Here is a 26,570-nt window from a genome sequence, read left to right on the forward strand (position 1 = left end):
TGTGTTTAAAAACCTGAGTTAAGGCAGATTAACGTTCAACAATTGATTCAATAAATCAATTCTATTCAAATGCATGGTTTAAGACAGTCTTGTTAAAGTAAAAGTTGAGCTTTTTACTCATGCTTTGTCACTGACATTGAGGGAAAAGACTGGACAAAGTAATGGTACCTGCATAAACTTGGATCTCCAGTCAGACACATGTCTTGGAATGGTTGTGTATTATTTCATCAAGAAAAGCAGCACAGATATTTCACAGAAATCTGCAGAAACTCCTTGGTGGATAAACTTCAAAATTAATCTAACCCTAGATAAACAATAATGAATTTCAGTTTATACTATCAGTTATTCCCCAGTTTTTGTTTTTCTAATTTTTGAAATTTGTGTTTTCATCCAAAGTAGACTTTCAGTTTTTCAATATATATCATATACTCTGAAAATAAAAACTTTTAAAAGCCATAAGTAAAAATCAACTTTTAGTTTCTAATAGTGTTCATTTTATGCATTGAAAATGCATGCTAATTATGTGATTACAGCTAGCACTTGAATGACAGAGGCAGTTGGAAATATCTTTCATGGTATGTAAATATGTAGTTTAAATAACCATGGATATATCAGAATTACCTGGAGAAGTCTATTGCATATAGTTGATGGTTAAAATCTGCCTTGAAACTAAAAACATTTAGTCAGTTAGGAAAAGTCCATCCATCACCTGGGCAAACAGGGAGTATTTTATTCCAAACTTTATGTAAGATTTTGTTTGGACAAATATTTCTGCAATATTTTTGATCATAATGATCATTGATCATTAATCAAAGAAATTAATGCAGACTTATACTTATTAATAATAAATGTAAACTTTTATGAGTTTATTAAATTAGTGGATTCCAATATGCAGAAGCATACTGAAGTGATATCAAACAGGAATAAGGCTTTTATGTGTTTCAAGAAGTGCAAATTATTATGTAACAGTATTTGAGTGTTGAAGGCGTTGATAAGGATATGAGCTTTCATGATAAATGACATTTCCAATATCTACTGCACTAACGTTATTACAGTTGTCAAATTGGCCTGCTTGATTCATAGGCTTCTCTTAAACTATATTTCTGCACACCTGTAGCTTTTTCGTGATTTTTTTTTTTAAATGTCAGATTTATTTAATATTTTGGGGTAATTCTTTCATGTGTCATGGTTTTAGATTTGTCATGTGCACAGTACAGTTAACTCCTTCAGAGAGCAAGGGGCATTTTCTTCTTTGTCTAAAAATCTGGAAGTATATTTTACTATTTAATGCCAGTTAAAAGGAACAGACTCCCAGAGCAGTACCCTAGAAATAACATGTTTCTTTGACTTTCTTATCTCCCACCCTGCCCCCCTCTCCAAAATAAGACAAAATGGAAGACTTTTTGTGGACGTTTTTCCAATGCAATATCTACTCACAACGAAAAAAGGAACCATGTCTTGTAGTTTAGAGATTTCAAGGTACGAGCTGTAGCTTTCACTCAAAGCCTGCCTGTTTCATATCTCATTTAAGATTATTTCTGCAAATCCTTTCAGATTCTGTGTTGGTGCAAATGTCCACCAGTTCAGAATACTTCAGTATAGGATTTAATAGTCTAAGGGGGATCCTCAGTTGATATATCAGCTTGTATTTCTGAACATTAGAGATCATGTTTTTGCTCTTACCCAACTTGCTGATACAAACTGGCCTTTCAGAAACTTTTCTTAAGAAGTCCACTATGTTTTCCACTAATTGTTGGTACTGTTGATCAACAGGGAAAATCAACTGCTCAACTTCTCCTAAAAAGACCCTAGATGAATTGTAAACTCCAGTTGTGCCAAACTTCTTCTGCCAAAGAAGGATTATTCAAAATAGTTGAGATATTTTTGAAAACACCTTCATACAGATCTTTTTTCCATCCTACGACAGTATGCGGCAGTTCCTTTGATTTATAATTTCTAATTTGGTCTATTGTATCTGAGGATCTGATTCTTTAGGGGAAGTGACCATTCCTCTACCCAATTTGCTCATGAGAAGAGATTATGATTTTGCCTCTCATTCAGCTGCCCTCATGATCTTTCATAGTGCCCCTAGTCGACCATGACTGTCATTAAAACCTCTGGAAAACAGAGAAATCTGCATAATCTGCCAGCATATGGGACAGTTTGGACATATCAGTTAGTGTACATAGTAAATAATGTTGAAAATGACACCAGAGCTTGGGAAAATTGAGAGCTTGATCTACAAATAAAAATGAATCTGTTGCACCTTGTCCCCCTTCCTGTTCTGTGATGCAGATAGAAGCAACAGGTTTTAGGATTGACTAGAGAAGTCATTAAAATAAGTCTTACTTACTATGTATAACAAATAATTATTTATGTATAATGGTTTTATTATTTATTATATTACATTAAACATTACATGCTTGTATAGCGTGTAGTAACACAGAAACATTTCATAGTCCTTCCATGCTGATCTTGCTTAGCATGTTCTTATCCATGCATTTGGTTATAACCAGCATAACCTAATTAAAAAAAAAAAATTATTTGTTAACAAAATTGCTGCTTTAGTTTGAAATACCACATTTTCACTTGTAGCAAAAGCCTTAAAAAAAAAAGTTACGTTGCGTGAGTAGCCATATTGAGAACGGACACTCGTAGTAGCTACTGTGAAGAAATTACTCATAATCAAATTTTTAAGGGTAAGAGAGGAAAATATACTGGAAATGTGATTTGTCTCTTCCTCAATAAGTCTTCCCAAATTAATCCATAATGTATCTTGAAATTTAAAACTGTGTTTAGTAGAAACATATTATGATTCAATATTTACATTTCCAGTTTTTTTCTGTAATAATGCATATTCATTTTGAGCCTTGCCGTTGCCGAACAGGACTTTTATGTACTCTGTGGACCCTTTCAGTTGTTGGAGGTGGAAGAAAGAAAAAGGAAATGAGAGCAGCATCCTTGTTCTCACTGTGCTTTCCCTGCTGCCCATCCTGATTCCCAGGCAGCAAAGAGAGGAAAGCCTGTCTGCACTGGGATTCTGGGGGGCTGATATACACAATGGAGGGGCAGGCGAGGAAATGTGAGAGGAAGAGATGTGTTTGACACCAGTGTTTGGTGCTGTTTATAAAAAGGTGTTTCTCAAAGCCCTGTTCTAATAGCCATGTCCAATCTGTGCCATGCCTCCTAACCCTCCCATAGGCATTTCAAAGCAGTTTATCAGATTATTTCATATGTTGTTTCTGAGTTTTTGATCAGTACTGCAATACCATTCTTTTTGTCACATGAGGTTGGAGTAAGAATACTCATTCATGCACAGACACAAAATAGCACCAAAAATTCAAATTTACTTAAACCACTTATATAGTACAATAAAATATTTTTTATGATTGCTGAACCTACAGGGGCAAAATTTAGTGAACAGTAAATCAAAAAGCTGCAGTCTGGCTGATAACTGAAGGGGGAGAGCTGCTGGTATTCAAGCAATGTTCCTGATCATGTACAGATTCTTTTACGGGAGAATACAGTGCTGGAGTAATTCTCATCTCTCTCTGTTGCTTCCTATTCCTGTAGGAGCAACAAACATACTTTATATGGATCCTGTATACGGATTTTTAATACATATACAGAATATGCTAAATCCAAGCCTTGGTCTGTCTTGATGCCCTCACACTTCTTGTGGCAGACATCAGAGTTGTGTATGCACAACAGCCTCTACTACCCTCCTGTGGATGTATTTTCCCAAGTCCCCACTACAGTATGCATATACTGATTTTTTTTTTTTTTTAAATCTTTCTGTGTGTCAGTGCTAGTAATAAAAGAGTATTATATATCAGAATTTTTAGCCTCTCTTTACATTCTGTTATTATAATCTTTTAGATTAGGAAACTGGAATTCCCAGTTTATGATCACTTCTGCTAGGCTTTGATGGCAGAATATTCCCTTAATTCTTGTTCTTTTCTTCAAAAAGTGTGAGGCACTATTATGTTGATTCACAACTTACTTGTGTCTGACTTTCAAATAGTGATACTTAATAAATTCTTGTGGCATATTAAATACTGACAACAAGGAGATAGAATAATATCAAAATTTGTGTAAAAATTGTTTTAACTTAAGCAGTTTAGAACATTGCAAAATTTCATGGTAATGAAATTATAAGATTTTGTGTTGAAACACTGACTTGTTTAAACAGCTAAGTTATGAAAAACTGTATTGTGGAAAAATCTTATGTGTTTTGGAATCTGAAAAAGCAGGGAGGCATGAGAGATTTTCAGGGTAACAAGTGTTTTCATGTGGTAAAACATTAAAATGCAGTATATGTAGATATATTTGGCAATCCATGAAATCATTAAATTATTTTTCTCTGCAGAAAGTGCGCAGAGATTTCCATGTTTAGCTAAAATGCCCTCTGGGGTGAGATACATGTCACCTTCCTTAGGACAAATCTGTAATCTGTAGCAGTCATTTCCTGGTAAGTGAGATGTAGGCAGCCATATCCACAGAGAGCCAGCTCTCAAGTCCTAAGCATAATATTCCTTCTTTGGGAATTTCTACTTCAGTAAGTATCTAACACAGTAGGAACACATTTCTAGATTAAAACAGTTAGTGCTGAGGACCCAGTACTCACAGTGTGTGATATTGGTGTTTTTACTTTGGCTTGATTGTAGGCTTATCCTTTGGGCTGAATGAATATCATTGCAGTGTTTTCATGTTCGCTAGATTTTGGTTGCTAAATTTAGTGTAGTAGCCTTAGGGTTTATTTTTTTTTTGGGGAGGAGAAAAAGCAAAGCAGACTTAAGCTTAAAAATAAACAATTAGTTTTATTAATACACACTAAAAGGATGGAAAAAAGAAAGTTGAGAAAAAATAAAACAAAACAGAATGAAACTCTAAAACACTCTTCCCTCCCCCTGCAAACTGTTAACCTTCTTAAAAAATAACACAGAGACCAAATCTGTGATTTTCAGTCAGTTCCACCATTTAAACATATTCCTTTATCACTCTGGGAGAAGAGTCTCTTTAGAGTACTATGGAGACACTCACTGCAAGACTACAACAGTCTTGTGGCTCCCAATGTCACAAATTCGCAACCACCCAGAATTTTTGCAAATTGTGCAGTCCCATCCATTAGCAGCCTTTCCCTTGGCTACTTATAGGCCTCCCAGGGTATTTGGGGTACTGTTTAAGAATGCTTCTTCTAGCAGAAAACAAGGATTCTCTTCTTCAAATCTCTAAAATTGTCTCTATCTCAAAAGAAATAAGGACCTCCTTTTACCCCAGGAGCTGAGGGCTTCAAATCACTTCTCTCTAAAATCATCTTCCTCTCAAAGACTGAGACATCCTTTTAACCCAGGAGTGAGGGCTTTGAGATTCTCACTTAAATCTCAATCATATTAGTCCCAATTTTGATTAGAAGCAGCATTCTCCCAAACAACATTAAGATGCTACAAGGAACAGTCCCTTCCTCTGTAGTTTACCCCAGAGAAGTCTGTTTAAAAATGTGCACTTCCTCAACCCCATTGTCCAATAATATTATCAGTTCTTTCACTCTTGATCCACTGACTTCACGCAGTGTTCTTTTCTATATCCACTCTGTCTCTTTCTTCCCTTTCTCAGGAAAGAGTTAGACTTTGGAAGCTTCATGTTGCCAGGAAAGGATTAAATCTGCCCAGGCCTGCAGGGGCCATGTGCTCTCTGCCTCGGACTGCAGAGGCGCAAAGCCATGCTGATGGGGGAACCTGGTGTACGTCTTCCTCTCCACCCCCGGTCTCATCCAGGCTGGCCTGGTTCAGAGCTCCCACAAAGCTGCAAGCTTTCTTTTTCTGTTGTTAGTGGCCACTAAGCTGGGCCATGGCTTGGCCCGGCACATGACTGACACTGCCGAGCCACAGCCCCCAGCCCTCCCGCCAGCCTGGATTGCTCCCTGTGTGGGCAGCAGCTCCTGGAGGCTTGGCCAGGCCCAGCCTGACCGCCCAAGGACGGCGGGGCCTGAGCAAGGTCCTTCTCTGCTCTCCACGATGTTACTTGGTGACCGACTTGAAAGCAAGAGAGCGACCTGCAGGAGATCAGGTTTCTTATATGGGTACTTCCCCAAGTCGCATTTGACATTCTCAGTGGTGAAAACAAGTGCCAATATCCTAAACTAACCTCCTGTCCTTTCTAAAGCCTTTCTAAGGTTCTGACTGGGAAAAAAACACTCGACATTGCTCCATAACTCAAAACTTGTGCCAGCTCATGACAGTCATCAATTGCAGGATATTTGAGTTCCAGCCTGAAAGAAGTCTCTGGTTCTGAACAGCTTTGCTGTATGAATAGAGCAGTAAGTGTGGATCACTGGGAGCTTCCCTACAAAACAGACTCCTAACCCAAATGCAAATTGCAGAATCATAGTGGTTGAACATGTAGGAAGCCACTGGAAGCTAGAGGTCCTCTGGTCAGCTTCCCTGCTCAAAAAGGGTCACCTAGATCCAGTTGCCTAGGGCTATCTCCTGACAGTTTTTTATTAAGTCCCTTGATAGGGACTCTATCACCTTGCTGGGCAGCTTCACAGTGAAGAAATGTTTTCTGATGTTCAGAGGAGCCTTCTGTGGTCCAGTTTTGCCCATTGACTTCTGTCCTGCCACTGGGCACTTCTGAGAAGAGTCTGACTCCATCTTCTCTTTAACGCCCGTTCTGTTATTTATATATGTGATCCCCTCTATCACTTCTTTTCTGCAGGCTGAAGAGTCCCAACTCTCTCAGCCTTTCCTCATATGAGAGATGCTTCAATTCCTTCATGTTTAGTGGCCGTTCATTGCACTCTCTCCAGTGAGTCCATGGCTCCCAGAGGGAGCCCAGAACTCCAGGTGTGGCCTCACCAATGCCAAGTAGAATGGAAGGGGTGCTAGTCGGCAGACCTTATATTGCTATGTGTCAGTCATTCAAGCAGATGTGCTTTCCCATTATTTGGCTGTAATCAAAAGGATTTTTTCAGGGTTTCCTGCAGCCCTGAGAGTTCTGAAAAGGCTGGATGGGGTTTATGGGGTTACATAAATAGTAGTAATCTCTAATTTTTTTGGAAGCAGCAGCTGATAGCCTATAAGTTGCCTGTTTTTAGTTCTTACATGGATTTAAAAAAAACCCAGTGCTGGTACTTTCAGGAGCTTCAGTGATAGAAGATTTCACACTGGGGGATTTCTCTGAAAGGGGAGATTTGGTAGGACCAAAGGGATGAAGAGATGTGATCAACATCTGTGGTGAAAGTAAGGGAAATGATTCATGTATAATCTCAGAAATCAATTATTTTAAACTTGGTAAATATTTTAGCAATAATGTTATGCATATGTATACACACATACACGTATATATTTATATCTTCACTTATAATAACATGCTAGTTATTCCTAACAAATTTGCTTTCCTTATACTAGTGCAGCACTGTACTGTGTTACTACTAGTTGTCTTTGCTGCTGTTATGACTGTTATATACCAAGTAAGTCTGACACGGCTTTGCAGAAAGATGGAAATCAATCTTCTTGTGCTTTATTGTCAGTGTTGCCAAAACCACTTAATTTTAGATAAGTTATGAATTGTAATATATTTAAAAATAGCAAAATTCTTCAGTCTTCCTTGGAAAAGCTCTGAATTTGAGAATAATTAATGTGAAATCTGGCATTTATGGTTTATTTTGGATTTCATTTTGTTTATATATACACTCCTGACTGTTAATGAAGTATGGTTTTTAATGTTCAAAAATAACTATTCCTTTAATCAACATGGTAGATAGCATTTTATATTCTAATTTGAGTGAGTTCTAAAATGCAGCACATTTAATTTGTTCTTTATTTTTAATGTGTTTTATGCTTACATTTTATTTTAACATATTTATGGCTGATTAATGAGACTTTTTTTAAGATAGTTACTTCTGAAACTTGTAAACACTGATGCTGAAAGGAGAGATGATACATAAAATACCAAATAACGTATTGGCGCATTGAGTGGTGTAGAGTAAATGAAAAAAAAATCTCATTGTTCAGTAGCATTAGGCTACTGGTAAATTCAAGCAAAGTTCAGTAGTTTATTTATTTCCCTTTCAAGTCCAATGTAGTTTTTTGCACATTTTGAGGCAAGGAATCTGTCTAAATTAATTACTTTCTAAAACTTGTGGTTTTTTTCAGAGCACATTCAAATTTAAATCTGAGAGTGACATTCATCTGGCTGAGCACCACAAACAAGTGCTGTATGATGGGAAACTCGCGAGTAGCATTGCTTTTACCTATAATGCGAAGGCCACTGATGCTCAGCTATGCCTTGAATCCTCACCAAAGGAGAATCCTTCAATTTTTGTACACTCCCCCCATGCTCTCATGCTTCAGGTTGGTGCTGCTAAGTTGATGCTCTGTGATTACTGTTGGCTGAACATCACACAGAAGATTTGTCTGCTACTATACAGAGATTGTTCTTTTGTGCTCTGTCAGTTCTTAATATAACTTTAACTTAAACTGTTCTTTCTTTGTTCTCTTTACAAAGCAAGGAAAAAAATGTTCCATAAGAAATACAGACTTCATACTATAAGGCACAGTTGTCCATGATACTGAAAATTTTCTCTTTAATGTTTGCCTTTGAATATAGCGATTATAATTGAAGTAAAAGTATTTATACAAAATTTTAAAAAGGCTGAACTCAATTTAGTGTTAAAGTGCTCCAAAATTACATTTTTAACTGCCCTTTTAAATGGAGATTAATTGTGTTTTTTCCTTTATGTCTTTAGGATGTGAAAGCTATTGTAACCCACTCCATTCACAGCGCAATTCATTCCATCGGAGGGATCCAGGTTCTTTTTCCTCTCTTTGCCCAGTTAGACAATCGACAGCTGCATGACAGTCAGGTGGAAACAACAGTTTGGTAAGCCTCTTATAACCAAGATAGAAACTAAATTAAGCACTATTTTTCCTTTTCTTTTTTGTGGGAATGTTCTCTAATTTTTTCTACATTTTAACCTTGCTTCTTTTTAAAAAAATTATTATCTTTTAAGAAAGTAGTTTACTGTATAAAACTGATATGATCAAATGATGAATTTGAATCACTTCAGAGTCTTTAAGGGTAGTTTTATGACAGTTCATCCAACTTCTGAGAGAAATCAATATGCTTTTACTTGAGAGTGCAATGTTGTTTACCTTCTCAAAGTCTGTGTCATTTGAATTCTTATTTCATAACATTCAATAATTAATATGCGGTCAGAAAGTCATAGAGCTATGATCAGGCATTTTGTCATCATATTACAATTGCAGTAGTGACTGGGGACACGCCAAGAGAATTTTAAGCTGGGATCCATGAAGTTTCTCCTCTGATACTATGGAAGACATCTCTAAGTTGAAAAGCCTTCACAGATGTTAATGCTTCCACTGGAAGCCTGAAAAGGACTACTTTAGGAGTCTGTTAATACCCATACTGACTTAGAATCATAGAATCCTTTAAGAAAAGACCTCTAAGGTCATGGAGGCCATGCATTAACCTAGGACTGTAAAGTCCACCACTGAACCAGGTCCCTAAGTACCATGCCTGCACATCCTTTAGGTATCTCCAGACGTGGTGACTCCTTTCTCAAAACTAGCTCAGCTACAGTCATTTTTGAAAAGATCTCTTGCCACGTGCTTGTCACAGCAAGCTCCTGTCCTAGAGGCAGCACAGAATAGCTAAACTTCTGAAAAATTTGTGGCCCAAATCTTTGGGCTAGCAAATATGAAAAGGTAATGCTGAATGACTAGTGCAGTGTTCCCCTGGAGGATTATTAAAAACCAAAGCCTGCTAGAATGCAGTGTTTAGGGGCAAGATAAGCTGTCTTTTCTATTTGAATTAGGTGACAAAATAGGTGCGTAATGCAGAACACATGGTTTATTTTCCTGCCTATATTCTTCTTCTATTAATTATTCTGGATAATTCTTATTGTATTAGATACTTCAGTTAAAAATAGTTAACTGAAAAAACAATTAACTATTTTTAAAAATTGCTAATGAATTTGGAAAACAGAAAAGCTGGTTGTGTAATGGTCAATGTGGAATATTTACTTTTTAAAGTTTTTTTAGGATGTACTTTGCATTGAAGCATTGTAAAGTAAGGGAAATATAAATGCTTGGCTTGAAATAAGCTTGGGGAAAAAAATCCCTATATGTTTTTATTTACTGGTAAAGCAGAAGCCAGAAATGCTTTATTCTAGCTTAAGGAAGGTTATGTCATATGTGTCTCAACATAAGAATAAAGAGTATGTTAAATGTGTTAAAGAGCTGAACCTGTAATAGATGACAAAGCAATAACTAGATCTGTTTAAAAATGTAGAGCTAATGTAATGTAAGTTAATTCTTCCCAAGCGTGTGGTCTACCCAGTGAGTGAGAACATTCATAATGTTTAATTGAAAATATACAGAACATTTCTGGAGTTAGTTGAACTGTAAGTAGAAAAAAACCCCAGTTCTTGAATAAGTCAATGCATTTCTTCTATAATTAGATTATATTCTAAAAAAAAGGACCTGTAATTCATTGTTTTATATGGTTGTACAAATGCATAATACAGGAGGATGTGATTCTAACTCAAGAACATATTGAAAAAAAATTTAAGCAAATGGCTGCTTGATGAGATATAATTTATATGTTGAATAGAGTGCTTTTGGTGTATGTGCAATATTTTCTCATATTTTATTTAATGGGGTATAGGTAGCAAGAAAAACAATGCTGGAAGTGAAAAAGGAAGTAGGCAAATAGAAGAATAAATTATTTTTCGGATTAAAGAAAGACGGTAACGAGGAAAGAGAGCTAAACATGAAAATGAAAAGGTTCATTTGAGTAGTAGAATAAAGGAAGTGGTGCGCTTAGAGTCCTTTCCTTGTTCCCCCTTATTTACTAGATTATTGTCTCTCTTCATGTATCTGATGTTGTACATCCACAGCAGCAACAGAGGACTGTCCCAGTTCTACTGCTTTTCTGAATTCTTTTCACCTGTTTCTCTCCTGCATGTATCAAAATCCGTTTAATAAGCTCAGGGTTCTCAATTATTTGATTTGGTTTTTTGATTTTTAATATTAGAACAGCTTTATTAATAGAACACAAAACCTCATCATCTGAACATAAATAAAAAACTTATTAAAATTATCTATATTTCATTTTCTACAGGTATGAAACAACTTACTTGACACAAATTAGTTGCATGGATTGATTTTATTTATTAGCTTAATATGAAAAATCTATGAGTTTCCAATAGTGTCTATTAATGCCTTCAGTTTAAATGAATTTATCTGAAAGATCATGGCAGCAAATAAGGTGAATGCTGTGTAGTATCCTACTTCCCTAACCTGTCCCTCTTATTCTGTGTTTCAATAATTTTCTTGTCATAGCTGGCACAGGTATTTAAACTTGAGAGTATGTCTGGAAGTAATTCTTCCTGAGGTTGTTGCAATTGCCTTTGTACCTCTAATGGAGAGCCAAGGTCTCAGTCCATTGCTGTCTCCAGTGTAAAATTCAGAATTTACGTTGTTGAGTGCTGGTAACCCACTCACTCCCTCGCTGTTTTGAAAGGAAGTATGCTGGATATTGCTCCTAACATTTCACATCACTAGTGCAACCTGGCTATGATCAGATAAAATCAGTTGTACTGGAGTTTTTCCCAACTGTGAAGGTGACTTGCCAAATTGGTCTTGCCTGGACAAGAGTTTATAATGAAAATATAGCCACTGCTATCATGTAGCAGAAATCCATTGTAAACTCCAGAGCTGCTGTACCTCTGCATACTCCAGAAGATCCAGGGATTATTAAGGGTGGCTAATTTATTACTGGAGTCTGTGTCCCAAAATGTTTTGCCTGTAAGCAGAGGTGACTTGCTTCTCTAGTTCTCCCACACAACACCTGTTCAGCTGACTCATGTTTAAGATTGAAACCTGATTAGTAGTTGTATTAGCTTCATCACATGCTTTGAGAAAAGAATTGAAAAGGCATAAGAAAGAACTCACTTCCCCTTTCTCTTCAACAAGCTTACAGAAAGGAAAATAAATATTTAAACTGGAAGCTAAGGAAGCACTTTAGAGAGCTACCATAACTGTAGCTCATGGAAGCATTAATTGTTGGTGTATATTTTTCCTTAATACCACTTTATGTGTTTATCTAAGATTAATTTTCAATAGTTATTATATTAACTGCCTGTGATGGAGTTATTCATACAGTCTTTCTGTAGTACTTTTGAAAAGCTGAAAATACAAATAAAGAATTTTAATCTTTATAAAGGATTCCTTCCCAAAGAGAATCAGACAAAACAAATACCTGCATCATTTTTTTATATAGACTGTTCAAGTTAAATGGTGTGTAATTAATAATCATACTTAGATCTCCAAAGTAACATGTCTACCTTAGCTAAAGGTGCCTTTTGTAAAATCCAATCCAGATAACTTATTAATGCACAATCCAAGATGAAACATATTAAGGCAAATCTGACAGAAAATTATCATGGGGATGAGGAGTCTAGGGAAACTGATCTGTGTAGTAGTTTATAAATAAAATAGAATAAAATAACTACAACAAAGCAAAACAAACAAAAAGCCAAGGGAAATTTCACTTTTATCCTAAGGGTGCAAATTCCGGACTTCTCAAATACTTCTAAATAATATCATAACCATTAGATGTACTGCATCATCATGCTTTTTCCATTGCCTTTTTTTCTCCTGCTTTTTGATAATGGAAAACTACTGGATTTTTTTATTATTATTTTTGGAAATAAGCTGTCTTTTCAATAATTATCATAGTTCTCTGATTTAGAGTTGCTTGACATGCACAGTTTCATTTTCTATCTGTATCTTGGCTCCACTGCAGACAAACTAATCTGTTCTAGGAAAGGCATGATATGGAAGAGATGTAGGAATGGGCTGAAGTATCCTTTATATCTAGGAGTCTTAAAAGTAGGAAAGAATGGAGAGAAATTTTGTGTGGCGGTGCACAGAATTTTGCAAGTTTAATGTGTAATGTCAGTTACTGAGCAGCAATCTGATGCATGTTAGTTGCTGGTAAGTTTGTTAAATTCTGGTTGAAAAATGTTCAGCATAGATGACAGTCCTTTCATCAACATTATTTTTCCTCTGTCAACAACAACCTTTTTAAAATAATGATTTTGGCAACCTGTTTTCTGCTGATAAATATTTTCATATTTCAGATCTTCAGGTTTAATTTGTGTTCATCTGCCAAGGTGAATAAATAAATTGAGTATCCCTAGAAATTGTTAAAATTTCTGGATACAGTCCTCCAAATTAGATTAAATTCTTAGAATGTAATATTGAGGGGAAAAATACACTACTTCAGTATGGATTATTGTATCTAGATACACATTTCCTTGAGGTCAGTCTGACAATGAAGGAGAAGTTTTAAAGAGGCTGGGAAAGTTTATCTGAGAATTCAAGCAGATCAGATGTTGTTTGGCATTTATGCCATACATAAAGTATGTAAGGCGAAGAACATTACATGTAAAACCAGTGTTGTGTGCGACAGCTATTAGTGCAGTTTCATTCTTCCCTCCTCCTCCAAAAAGGAATTTTCATCTAAAAGAAGTCTAAGCAACCTCTCAGAGGGAAAAAGTCCACAAAACAAAACCCAAACCATAAATGCCCACTCCCCCCCCCACCCCAAAATCACCCAACCCCACAGACAGCATGTAGTCTGTTTTCTGCCTATCTCTGAGCATCTTCAGGTAGTAATATCCTTCAGTACTGTACATGCAGTGAGAATTTTACAAACTTCCATTTTGATTTTACAGTTCTTCTATGAGTTGGAATGTTACGCATCTTTTACTTATCTAATTTCCTGCATAATAATATGAGCAAACTGCTAGTTAAATTTAATTATTATGTTAATTTTTATCAATACGGTGGCCCTCTGCAGTATTCATCTCAAACTTCATTGTGTCTCTATGTGCCTGCCAGATGGTTCTCCTTAACTGCTGCATTTTCTGGTACTTGGATTTTTTAATGTGCTTGAAGGTGTAATGATGCATTCATGTATGCTATCCCAAGATTTGAATTACTATATACTACAGTCAACTCTATTATTTATGGTGGCAATCTTGGATAATGCAGAAGGATTAGAAGTTAGAATTACTGCCTGCAGACATGAGCTGACTCTGCAGAGCTGGATTGAGGTATCTTTATGTGTCTGGATCAATAGATGTTAAGAGCCATTTTGGAATTAAGTAAAAGCATAGCTCATTCACAAAGACATTGGCTAAATTAATACATTTTCCTGAACCTGGAAACACTGGCATCACTCTGCAGAAGCAGCTAAAGTGGCTCTGTGCAGAGGTAATGTGGGCAGGCAGGATTAGTTAGTTAAGCCATAGCCCCCATAAAGATGGTTAATATCTAAAAAGTGATATTTGGGCACTGGCTGCATCTGAATTACTACACTTCTTTTGAGTTAGTCTTTCTTACATAGAACCAGCTTGTCTATATCTGTGTCTATGGCGTGGTTAGGTATAAACTGGTCACTTAGGGTTTCTGAGTTGACTTATGATTTATGTGTGCTTAAATAGAGAGAAAGAGGGAAAAATCTTTATTTTTATGGTGTCAGTGTGTCTTACAACTTGTATTCAGAGTCTGTCAGAATTTCTAACAGTTGTATAGAAGTTGTATTGATACAAGACTAACTCTAGCCCATGAGTTTACATCTAAATTCATAGAATGAAAAAGTAAACTTTGAAACAATTTTAAAGGCTTTTTACGGAGTACTTCTGAGAATAGAAAATGAACTTAAGTCTGTTAATGGTTCAAAAATCTTTACAGTCCTTTTTACGAATATTTTTTGACATTTGAATATAATAGTATTTGCTATTGTAATTTAAATTCTAATTCTGCAAAGGTGTATGCTGTTTCTTGACTTTGTGCATAATGGCTTGTTGTCCTAAGATTATTCATAGAGGATAGTAGTAAACACCATCTATCTAAATGGAATTTTATTTCACCTTATGGATTTTCATGTATTAAAAATTATTAAATTCCTATTTTAGATGACAAATACAGTAGAAACTTTTGGTTGGGGTAAAAAAAAAAATTGATGCATATAATCCGGTTCGAAGTTGATGTGACAGCTTGACAGGCTGTTTTGATAATAGCTTTGGAGTACTGTAAATGGATATTATCTGTGTTCTTTTATTGCTGACACTCTGTGGAGCATTCTGTATGTTATTTTAGATGGATTATTATGACCATTCAACAATGAAGAAAGACAAGGCACTATTTCATGTTCCCAGCACGTACTTTGGCTACTTCTGTTCTTTTACATGACAGCCGTACTCAACAAATAGAATAAATCTTGTTTTCCTCAGCACTTTGATTATTTTCTGGTGCTGGTGAGGATTAACCAATCTCAACATTTATTTCAAAGTAAGAGATTCTATTTGAACCTTTAGATGACTAGATACTGTAAGAAAAGTTGAAATGTATCAAATGCAGGTTGAATATTTTTCATAACTGCAAAACCCACAGTTTTTCACTCTTGCCTGTGCCTGCTACCTATGTGAGAACCTTCGTGGTTGCAGACACTTGTCTGTATAGCTAGGAACTGTTACATCTATTTAATTTTTAGAAAAGGAATAATGATTTTATGTATGCACTGTATATGCACTAGAATACATATAACAATAACATCTACCTTTTTGAGATATTTGAAAAGTAATTCTAAATACTTCCTTTCTGTCACAGTTCTTTTTCTTTCTCCCTTTCCTCTGGGTTTTTCAGCAACAGATAACTGTATTTTTGTTTTATTCTCATCACCCAGGAGGCAATTATGATTTATTTTCCCTGTGGTGGATTGATCTGTCATGTTTCCACTGCTGGTTTTCATAATGTAGTTTCACTTTCTTGCCAATTCCATTGCCTGAAGTCTTTCATATCTCTTATGTGTCTATACCGGAACCTTTTCTGAACACTTCCCCTCTCTCTGTTTTCTGAGCACGTCACTTAAAGATACTGCTGGGATGGGCTGGGGGGTGATTTCCTTGTAGCCTCTGGAATCTCTCTGTGCTTTCCTAACTGGATAAAAAGTAACCCTTAACCTTTATTGGTCAGGCAGATATTATTCTCATGTTTGGTCTTTAGAAAGTTTGAAGGAAACTCTCCACCCTGCTGTTGTTCCACTGTGGTTTGCGGTGGGTGTCATTGCCTGTGTTTGTGTTCAAACATTCTATGCCTCATTTCTGTGTTGATAGACTCTAGGGACTGAAAGTATGGAATGGGGACTTACCTACTGGCTGCAAATTTTGCTGCTTAGCATAGTTAGTCTGGATAGTGAAATGTTGGACACGGCCCCTGTCTGCGTCATTCCAGCACTGTTAATGGGATTCCACTCAGTGTCTTCTGCCTCTTTCTACTGCCGAAACTTTGGCTAGAGCTGCAACATCCAGGACTGGGTATTTAAAGCGTGGCATAGTCGTGGTCAAACCAGGAGTTCTGACAACGCTTGTTTGAGTATGAAATCCCACTCCTACCTTTGTAATATGTGAAAAATCACTAGAGGAATTTCTTTGTTTTTTCTATATTCTTTTAAGGAATTGTTCACCATCTTAAGCCTATTCTATTTACTTAATAGCTAGTGATTATTGAGAAAGCAACATTTTTAATCTGCAAAAAATCTTGTTCTTTACATGCAGTGCTACCCTATTGGCTTTTTTGGTTGAGCTTCTTAAGAGTTCAGTAGCCATGCAAGAACAAATGCTTGGTGGAAAAGGCTTTCTAGTCATTGGCTATCTGCTTGAAAAGGTATGTTTGGAGGGTTTTGATCTTTGTTCCTAGTATTTCTGCCATCATTGTGGTACTTTCAATCACTTGGCTGAAATGTATGGTGGAATAAAATATATTTGTGATATATGTATTATAAATTTAAAATATTTTATAAGTTGTCTACAGGAGTCTCTTCATCTTCCTCATCCTCTTATATACCAGTATTCAAAGAATCAATTTTTTTCAAGGTGCTTTTGTTCTCTTATTCATGTTCTTACTTTAGATCTGGTTCTGAATCACTTTAAAATATTTTTATTTCTGCGCTTTCTGTTCCTTCAAACTTGCTTAGGAAAGTTCTTTTATTTCTCGTTTGTACAAACATAGCAGAAACGTAATAACTGAGATTTATTTTTTTGGTGTGTGTAGGTTAATAAAAGTTAAATTAATCATCTGTGACTCAATTCTGAAATTACTGAAATAGTTGCCCTGTGTTTTGAAGAAGAAAAACTATAACAGAATTTAATTTCTGAAATAAATAGTTGCAAGGGGTATTCTCTGCTGGTTTTCAGGCATGATGAGCAGTTATCACCAAACTGACGTTCAGTTCAGTTGTCTGAAGAACATCCCCTGCCTCATGATACTGTTACTGGGGTTTAATAATGTAAATAATCTGAGACCAAACTATTGTCAGACATACTAAAGAGTAATGATCCTATGATTGAAGCTCATGGCTCTGACATTCTTGAATATCTATGACTGGGCTTTTATTACCATGAGGTCAGCATAGCAGTCTTTTAAGTAGAAGATTTAAAAATCATACTATCACCTTTCAAAAATGTTCTGAATTTTGAAGAAGAATGATAAGTAGTTTCTCGTATTCTGTTCCCATTGTTCTTTGCGGCTAGGGAGATACCTTCACTCAATACCTAAAAGCAGATTTTCTGTGCTTCTGTTTAAACTACTAAGCAAGTGTGATTTAGAATTTCAAAGAACTAGCCTACCCTAAGGTGGTGTTTTTTCCAAGGGTAGGTTTTCTTGTGCCCTAACCAAAATGAATTTACAAAGCTGTTAGCTTTGGTTTGGTAAGCTACACACAGGCAGACCAGTGAGCCCTCATGGAGGGCTTTCTCCTGAACAGAGCACTGTGGCTTATACACAAGGAATGCATCAATTTAGAATGGTGTACATGATTCTTTTTTTTCAAGTTGGCATGCTCTTCTGATTAACACCTCCTATGTTAATTAGATTTGGGCGTGTGAATATTTAAAGTATTTCCATTGATCACAGCTTAATTCTTAAAACACGTCATTTTCTGGTTTTGTTTTGTTTTGTTTTTACATTGTATTCACTTAGCTGCAGTTTTTTGAAAGGATGCATTCTATTTTTTTCAATATATGCTTATATTCAGTTGGCACACATGGTGGAAAAAAAAATCCTTTTGTTTCCTAGTCTCAATTTTATTATTTGTAAATTATCTGTTGAATCTGTTGTTCATTTACATCTAATCAAACACTTCAGAGACAACAGAGAGCTTTTTTTTTTTTTTACTTGAACTTCCAAACAGCATTTTTGTTCATATTAGTTGCAGGTTATTTATTATGAATTTTGATGTATGAGCCAAAGGAAATTCAGTATCCAGGCTGAACTTGTATTACTGACAAGTAGACTTTGGTTCTAAAAATAATAAATCTCCATATTCCCAGACCGTACTTACAGCATTAAAAATAGAATAATAGGATCATTTAGGTTAGAGAAGACCTTTAGGATCGGGTCTAACTGTTAACCCAGCACTGCCAAGTCCAACTGCCTATACAACTTTAAATACCTCAGGGATGGTGACTCCACCACTTCCGTGAGCAGCCTGTTCCAGTGCTTGCTATTTTGTGGAAATGGCAAGTAGAAGGATTTTTAGAGTTTTTCACTATTTATTCATCTGTTAATTTAGTATACAAAGAAGTTTGACAAAGTCCTGATGACACGTTACAACATAGGAGCAGGGCTCAACAGTGATTTTATGGCACGTGTTATGAAATGGAGAGTCCTGAAATTTGAGGAAACCATGAACCTAACTCCTTCAAACACCTACTTAAGTTTAAGAAACAAAAGCAAGTTGCCCAATAATGTGTGTTCACACACAATTTCAGTGAGACACTTCTTTAATTTAAGAAGAGATAAGGAATTCCGATGAAGTTCTCAAGAATTATGTTGTAAAATGTAGGCTCCTGACTAGATTCTAATAAAATGAAAACAAACCCAAGTAAGAAAAATGCCAAAAAACCCTAAAAAATAAAGTTATTAATGAATATTTAAACCTGTCAAATATAGCCATTAGAAAGACCATTAATATTGTTAGAAAATATAAATTGCCTTCATATTCAATTACATCAAAACATGCAAAGCTGCACATATTTAGTAATGATGAGCCAGATGAAAATACTGCTTCATAGTCCTGCTGTAATTGTATTAAAGAAGAAGATTTTTTTTCTTTTATCTTTTTTCATTCTGATTATTTTTCCCCCAGTCATCTAGAGTTCATATAACCAGAGCAGTTCTGGAACAATTTTTGTCATTTGCAAAATATTTGGATGGATTATCTCATGGAGCACCTCTGTTGAAGCAATTATGTGATCACATCCTTTTTAATCCTGCTATCTGGATACATACCCCTGCAAAGGTAATGGTTCACTTGAATAATTTTATGACTCTCCTACAACAAAATTAAATACCTGTGTTCTTTTATAACATTCTATTTAGGTTTTTGATTTTTTTCTCTTTCAGGTTTTCTTTGTATAAACATGGTAATAGTAATGATTTTTAGATCGTGAAGTCTGTACACTGCTTAACTGTATATTCCAATGTCTTTTATAATTTCCTAAAAGCAGTTAAAGTATTGCCTAAGGTTCTGTCTGGTTATCTGAAGACAGTTTCAAGAAACCCAGTCCCTTTTTCAGTGATTGCATTACATTGTTTTCTTACAGATTAAGCATAAAATTTTGTATTTTTAGTTGCAGGCAAAATGTGTTCTGTTACATATTAATGTAAGCTCTCATTTTAATTCAAACTATGTATTCTAGTTTGATAAAATCTCTAAAATATTATCGCTCATCTCTGGTAATAATGGATTATTTGTTTTCCTAAGCAATCATAGTTGAGATATATGAACCAAAGTGAAAAGTGGCTTTGTCCTAAAAACTGAATATATATATTTCTCGTATAACAAGTCAGAATAGAAAACAAGCCAGTATGTTTATCTTTACTTAAATCATTCCTAGGTACCAGTGCAGCTCCTGCCCTAACCAGACTTGTAATTAGTGTTTCAGTTTTTTGTATTCTATCCAAGGTCTATTCTAAGAAGACCCCCTACAATTTAAGGTTACTAATACAGATGTTACATTTACGTGCATAACTATTCCATTCCTCAGGTGCAGCTCTCTTTGTACACCTACCTGTCAGCTGAGTTCATTGGGACTGCTACGATCTATAACACCATACGCAGAGTGGGCACGGTGCTGCAGTTAATGCACACGCTGAAGTACTACTACTGGGTGGTCAACCCTGCTGATAGCAGTGGCATCACTCCTAAGGGATTGGGTAAGTGCAACACATAAGGAAGAAAACATAAGCATCTCGCCTGTAGGAAGGTTTATGTTATATATGTCTGAGCTCCTTGGATCTGTAGACAAGGAGGTAAATAAATGGCAATATCTGGTACCAGTGGTCGTCAGTAGCAGGACTAAGGAAGTACTTTATGTTGTATCATAAACCCATGCTGATAATTTATGTTTATATGTATTCCCAGAAGATTCCAACTCTGGTCTCCAGTCACGTAGCATATACTTATGTGGGCATACTTTAGGAAACATATTAAAAAGATTGATTTTTCTTCTTCTGTAATAAAGAGGAAATATTACATGTATTTCATATGCCAAAGAAAGCTTTCTCTGGTTTGAGTGATTAGTAGTGTTGAGTGATCTTGAAAACAGAGTGAAAATTTCTTGTTCTCACTGCAAAGGTCTCTGAAGCTGTATTTCCAGTTCAATAATACTTCTTCTCTGTCCTTATAAAATGGAGCTTTATTTAACTTCCCTTAAAGCAAGGTGCTTAGCTTAGCACAGGAGATACTGTGTGACAGCGCCAACAAAATGCAATAAACTTATACTGGTTGAGCACTGCATGTTACAGATGTGCGTTTACCAGAGCAAATCATTCTAATCCTATACATTCTCACTGTAATCCCATTACATTTAGCTATCTATTTGTGTAAGGCAGGAAGGATTTGGCTGAAAGTCTCTTTAAAAAATACCTGATAAAGGAGAATTTAGTATTTGTTTTTATTGTGTAATTATTAATGTCATGCTGAGACATTGAATAATCGGGGAATGTTTTTAGTGCACGTCACTAATATTCATGGGTATTACATATCTAACGCATTAAGTATTGGCTAACTCTTATTTGTAAGTGAGCTGTATGCATGAGTGTTTCCATCAAGTTTTTTTTAAGAAATAAAACTGTAAGTAACAATTCTTTTCCTAAATTATGTGTCCTAATAGGCAATGAAGGTGTTGAAGGTCACAGAAAAGGCTGCTCTAGGATTTTGGATCACATTCATAGTTCTCACATAGTATATCATTAGATGAAGAGTAGTCTTCAAAAATTATTAAAATTTATTTTAAAACTCTTAACAAAAGCCCACTGTTCTCTGTTCATTTAAATGAAAGTTTGAAATCCTAGATAATGAAAATTACCTGTGGTGGTTACTTAATTAGCTTGAAATCTTTGTCAGGGATAAATTATCTTGTCCACTCATGCTGATTCTGGATTCCTGCTGCCAAAATAGAATTAACTTCATTTTTTGGTGCCTGCAGTGAAGGCGTCTCTTTCTTAGCTAGATGTCTGCTGATTATGCACAGAGGAGTGCAGGAATCAGTTGCCTTTTAATACAGGTTTCTAGCATCATTGTAGTCTCAGTGACAGGCAGTCTCACCTGCCTCTCAGAAGGATGCAGGTTTCTTGTGTATCCAACACCAAATCTGTTTGTTTTGGGTAGGTATTTTGTATACTTTATGGCATGAAAACTTACACTAGTAAGTATCTTTAGGAAGCTGTGTCTTACCTCTGACAGGCACTTGAGAAAGGCTTTGGTTGAAATGCAGTCACTTTCCAGATTGTGTTGCCTCTATTGATTAGATCTCCACTAACCTGGGTGGGAAGTTAGAAGCTGGTCTTGTGTGGGAACTACACTGTTGATGTCTGAAGTTAGGGTCAGCTGAATCCTACCCTGGGAGTGGCTTTTTCCAGATTCGTACTTTCAGAGATCTGCTCTGTTGAGGTTTATGCTGTTATGCTGCACAGGTACAGTTTTACCGTCCGACAAATGAGCTGTATCTGAGATCACTGAGCAATTGGGATGTTTAAAACTCAGATGATCAGCTTATATGCATTGTGTTTGTGACTGTTGAATACCCAGCTGTTGTAAGGTAAAGTTTTCAGATGTCAACCATATTTACAGCTAGATAGAGACTTGGAAAATTCCTTTAACTAGCTTGAGAGTGGAAGTTTGATAATACAGTCTACTTGTTATGGCTGGGATTATTTTTTTTTTTTTTTTTTCTAGTATATTTGTTTAAGTTTAAAAAAAAATTCTATGCTTCTGTGTTGTGATACTACTACCTAATAAAACTTTGAAAATGTATTGCATACTACGGACTGCTACCCTCTGGCTAGGTTTACTCTTTTTGGAGTCAGTGACATTTCTTTCTGTAGGAAGCATGGATTGTTTTTATGTTGACCAGATCTGCCTCTTTACAATTAGCTGTATTTTTTTGAGTATTTGTATGTGTAATGCCAGTTGCATAGCTTCAAAAAATATATAATGTATTCATCAAAATCTGAACAGAAGGCATGAGGTATACAAGGATACAAAATTAGGAATGAGAAATGAATCAGTTAACTCTAAATTAAGCATAGATATGGGTGGTTTACATCCCTATATTTTCTTTTATTCAGAGTATAGTACATTCTCCTCTCATTTGTGCCACTTCCAGATAAGATTCTTTTTTTTCATCTGGAAGGCAACCAGGTCAGTTCCTGAAAGGTGTAAATTTGTAGGTGCTTGGTGTAGCAGTTTGACAACAAAAATTGAAATTTCTAATGTCTTCATAGAGTAGTTGGGAAGGTGTTTTATAAACTGAAGCCGTGCATGTTTTCAAAAAATATGTTATGATCTGCTATATCTGAATTTTCTCATTTTGTCTTTTAGTTAGATTTAAAGATAAACTTGACTTCTTTAAAGTTTTATATATTCTTTCTTCCTTTTCCTTATCCCCTGCAGAAAGCTCTGTGTAATTGGTACAGCTACAAAGAAGCAGTAGTTTCTTTTCTGTCTGTAAAGGTGGCTTTTCTTGTGTTGCATTGAAGAATGTCAGCCTATCAGAGAGGAAGATCAGTGACTTAGCAACAGATGTGCAAACCCAGAACTGCTATGGAGTCTTCTCCATGCAAATCAGCACTGGGGATTTTTTTGCTATTATTTCACTGATAACTTCTGCTTCTGACTGATAGAGCTGTAATAACTGTGGTGATTTGCAAGCAAACAACTGTGAAAATATAATAATTGCTGAGGTGATGGGTTGCTAAATTTAATTTCATGTTAACTTCATTTCATAAAAGATTTTTTACAAAATCCACATTAGTTGCTAGAAACTGATAAAATTCCTGAAAATATTTAACAATGGATTTATTGCAAAATGTTTAACAACGGATTTAATGGAAAATATTTAACAGTGGATTTAACAAATATTTAATCACCTGGATAGTACATAACTTTTCTTTACCAAATGGTTTTTTAGCATTAAGTGCAGATCTGGCTGATTCAGACAGCTTATAGTCATAGAATACAGCCCTAGAAGTAGCTGTAGTTATCACACTTAAGGCCTTTTTATTTTCACCTCTGTTTTCAGCAACTCATAACTTCACCAATCCCAATAGCTCAAAAAAGGTAACTCTTCCAGGATTTTGGCTTTGTGTTAATATTTATTAGCCTGCCTGCAGCCATTACTGCCAGAAAGTTTATAATTTGTTGAAATGTAGAATAATGTATAAAAGATTTTGTTAAAGTAAGAAAGTTGCAGTGTAAAAATACAATTATTTGCAGTGTAAAGTTGCTGCATTTTAAATAGCATTTGATATCTCAAAATGGAAAAATAGGACCCATTTTCTATAAACATTAATTTTCATGCATGAAACAGAAAAATGTCATCATGTGAGTAAATTGCAACTGAGATTCTAGGCTGATTTGACATGAGACTCTTCAGATCTGGAGAAGACTTGACTTTACTCATGCCAATATCCAAAATTTGACTGCATGCACTGAAGTGCCTTCAAATAATTTGCTGTCATATTAGGAAGTAAGCTTATTCATGCAGACATTTTAGTAGTGTGATGTTTTCATGTCTTCTAGGCATGTCGTCTTTTATGTGGAGATACTGAAACACTTTTTAATATTAGTAGTTTGATTTACTATTACTTGCAGCCTGTTTACTCTTCTTCAGGGTTTTATTGCCTTCCCCTATCTTAATAAAGCACAAAGTGGGTGAGTTTTCTGCACTGACAGTTTAGTAGCCCTTATTTTAAAGACAAAGGAGCTCAATATTGAAGCTTCCCATTGGGCAAATGCTGTTTTCTTTTAAAAGTTAAAGTTTTTCTTTTGCTTCTCCTAGTAATCATCTTATAAAATGGGAGGTATAAATACTTTATTTAAAATTAATTTTATTAAAACTTTTACTTATTTTAAATTTGATTTTTGTCTCTTCTTCATTGTTGGTTTCCTGTTTCATTCTTAGATTCAGAATACTGATTTCATATTTATATTCCCATTTCCTTCTGAGGTGCTGGAAACACTGTTTCAGAGTGTAAAAATATCAACTTGGTCCATAATTATTCTTAGTAGGTTTTACATTTTAGATGTGGATCCATGTAGTGGAGACAAGTTGCCTGTTTAAAATTGAGTTACACTTTTCTTCTGGCATTGCTTGTTTCAATTTTTTTTTACGAAGAACCTAAAAAGTCAAACTAATTTCCAAAGAAAAAAATCTAAATTTTATTACTTATTTTTTACACTTAGACTATGGTTATAGCAGGTTATCTTGATTTGCCGCAGGCAAGCCTTTAATATTTGGTTAAATCATACAGAATAAAGAGAGTAGGCTCACCCAGCGACTGCAGTATGAACACAAAACAAAGCAGGCAATGGAGTAAAAATTACTTAAAATATGTAGCTTCCTTCTGTGATTATTTTATGTTGAGCTGGAAAGGACCCATCAGGATCATCAAGTCCAATTGCTGGCCCTGTTCAGGACACCCAAAGAGTAACACCTTGTGCCTGATTGTCCCAGCTCTTGGAGTCAGACAGGCTTGGTGCCGTGACCACTCCACTGGGGAGCCTGTGATGTGTGAGAGAAATGTGCAGTTAAGTTCCCAACTACTCTGTGGTTCAGTTCCCTCCTGAACTGGGTGGCCAGGCATTTCTCTCTCTATTGGTGTTCCCTGTGTCCTTCACACTCAATGAGTACTACCTCTAGGAGTAGTATCACAGAATGCGTGGTGGTTAAAGTACAAGTTCTGTCATGTTAAATAGTTTTTAAGACTGTTTCTCATGTCCAATATTTTCAAACATGAGCTGTGGAAGTGGGAACTACAGAAATTATTATGAGGGAAAAGTAATCATAGTTTTTGTTGATAGAAAAAGTTCCACAGAGTTATTTCAGGGGCTGGATTTGAATGGAACTCAGTTCTTGTTAGATTTACAGCAGAGAGAAAATCAGGTCCTCTATGATCCACATATCTTGTGATGTTATTTATGCGTGCATGGAGATGAGATTCTGCTATCTGTATCACGCTTTTTTCATTTGAGTAGAAAGATCTTGCTTTTTAACATACTAAAAAAAAAATCAAAACAGAGGAAAGAATGTTACATTTGATTGTTGTTAGAACTGATAGCACAATTTTATTTCCAAAGACAGAAATATAAACCATTATTTTTGTTATTCAAAGTTCCCAATCAGGTTTTTGTTTGTTTGTTTGTTGTTTTTTAATTTGTTTGTTTTCTGTTTTGTTTTGGGTTTTTTTCACAGCAGTACTGTATATACTTAACTCTGAATATGTGTACTTATTTCTTCTTGTTTACTTATGGTTTATGCCCCTATAATTTCTCTATGCTGCAGGGATGAATTGGATAATTTTTTTTTTTTTTTCATTTATTTTTGTCTGGATAAAGCTGGCTAACTCTTATTATGAGTGTATATTTTAAAAAATCTGATGCAAATGATGGGCTGTGTGAAAAATACACACATAAATCTAAAAGCAGGAAATGCTTTAATGACTCATCTTCGTGTGGGATAAGGGAGGCATCCTTTCTCTTTGCCAATTAAAAAGAATGTTACTATTTTGTATTAGAGATTTATGGTTGCTGTACCAGATCTTGAAAGGATTATCTTCAAAGCTGATCTAATTTAAGATGGGTTTTAGCAGTGCTGACTATCAGTGTCCAAGTGATGGTGACTCTGAATTGTCTATATATAGTGATGGGCACAAAGATTAAAAGACAGTAAAACCACAAATAAAAACCCCCCCTATTTTGCAATGTTCAAGTTGAAAAACAAGATCTACTTGTCTTTTTTTGCCCTGATATGCATGTGGATAATATATCATTTTTTTATTATAGGATAAATTACACTACTGTTTGGTCTATAATACATTTTTTTTAAAAAAAATTCAACTAAGAATGAAGTAATTTCATTAGTAATTCAGTAAAAACCTGTGATGATATAAGAAATTATAGTGGAAAATCTG

At 35.4% G+C, this 26,570-nt stretch overlaps 1 protein-coding gene across 11 annotated transcripts in view; it reads left to right on the forward strand.

The window, feature by feature from the left end:
- Positions 1-26,570, forward strand: part of NBEA (neurobeachin) — a 460,498-nt gene that overhangs the window by 108,834 nt on the left and 325,094 nt on the right. For all 11 annotated transcript variants that reach the window (XM_058419545.1, XM_058419546.1, XM_058419548.1 and 8 more), the window contains 5 exons: positions 8,157-8,354; positions 8,750-8,883; positions 16,652-16,760; positions 19,243-19,395; positions 20,144-20,312. In XM_058419545.1, coding sequence (XP_058275528.1) covers positions 8,157-8,354; positions 8,750-8,883; positions 16,652-16,760; positions 19,243-19,395; positions 20,144-20,312 — 763 coding nt within the window. The remainder of the gene's footprint in view (positions 1-8,156; positions 8,355-8,749; positions 8,884-16,651; positions 16,761-19,242; positions 19,396-20,143; positions 20,313-26,570) is intronic.

This window comes from Hirundo rustica, chromosome 2, assembly GCF_015227805.2.
Source record: "Hirundo rustica isolate bHirRus1 chromosome 2, bHirRus1.pri.v3, whole genome shotgun sequence".
Taxonomy (NCBI): domain Eukaryota; kingdom Metazoa; phylum Chordata; class Aves; order Passeriformes; family Hirundinidae; genus Hirundo; species Hirundo rustica.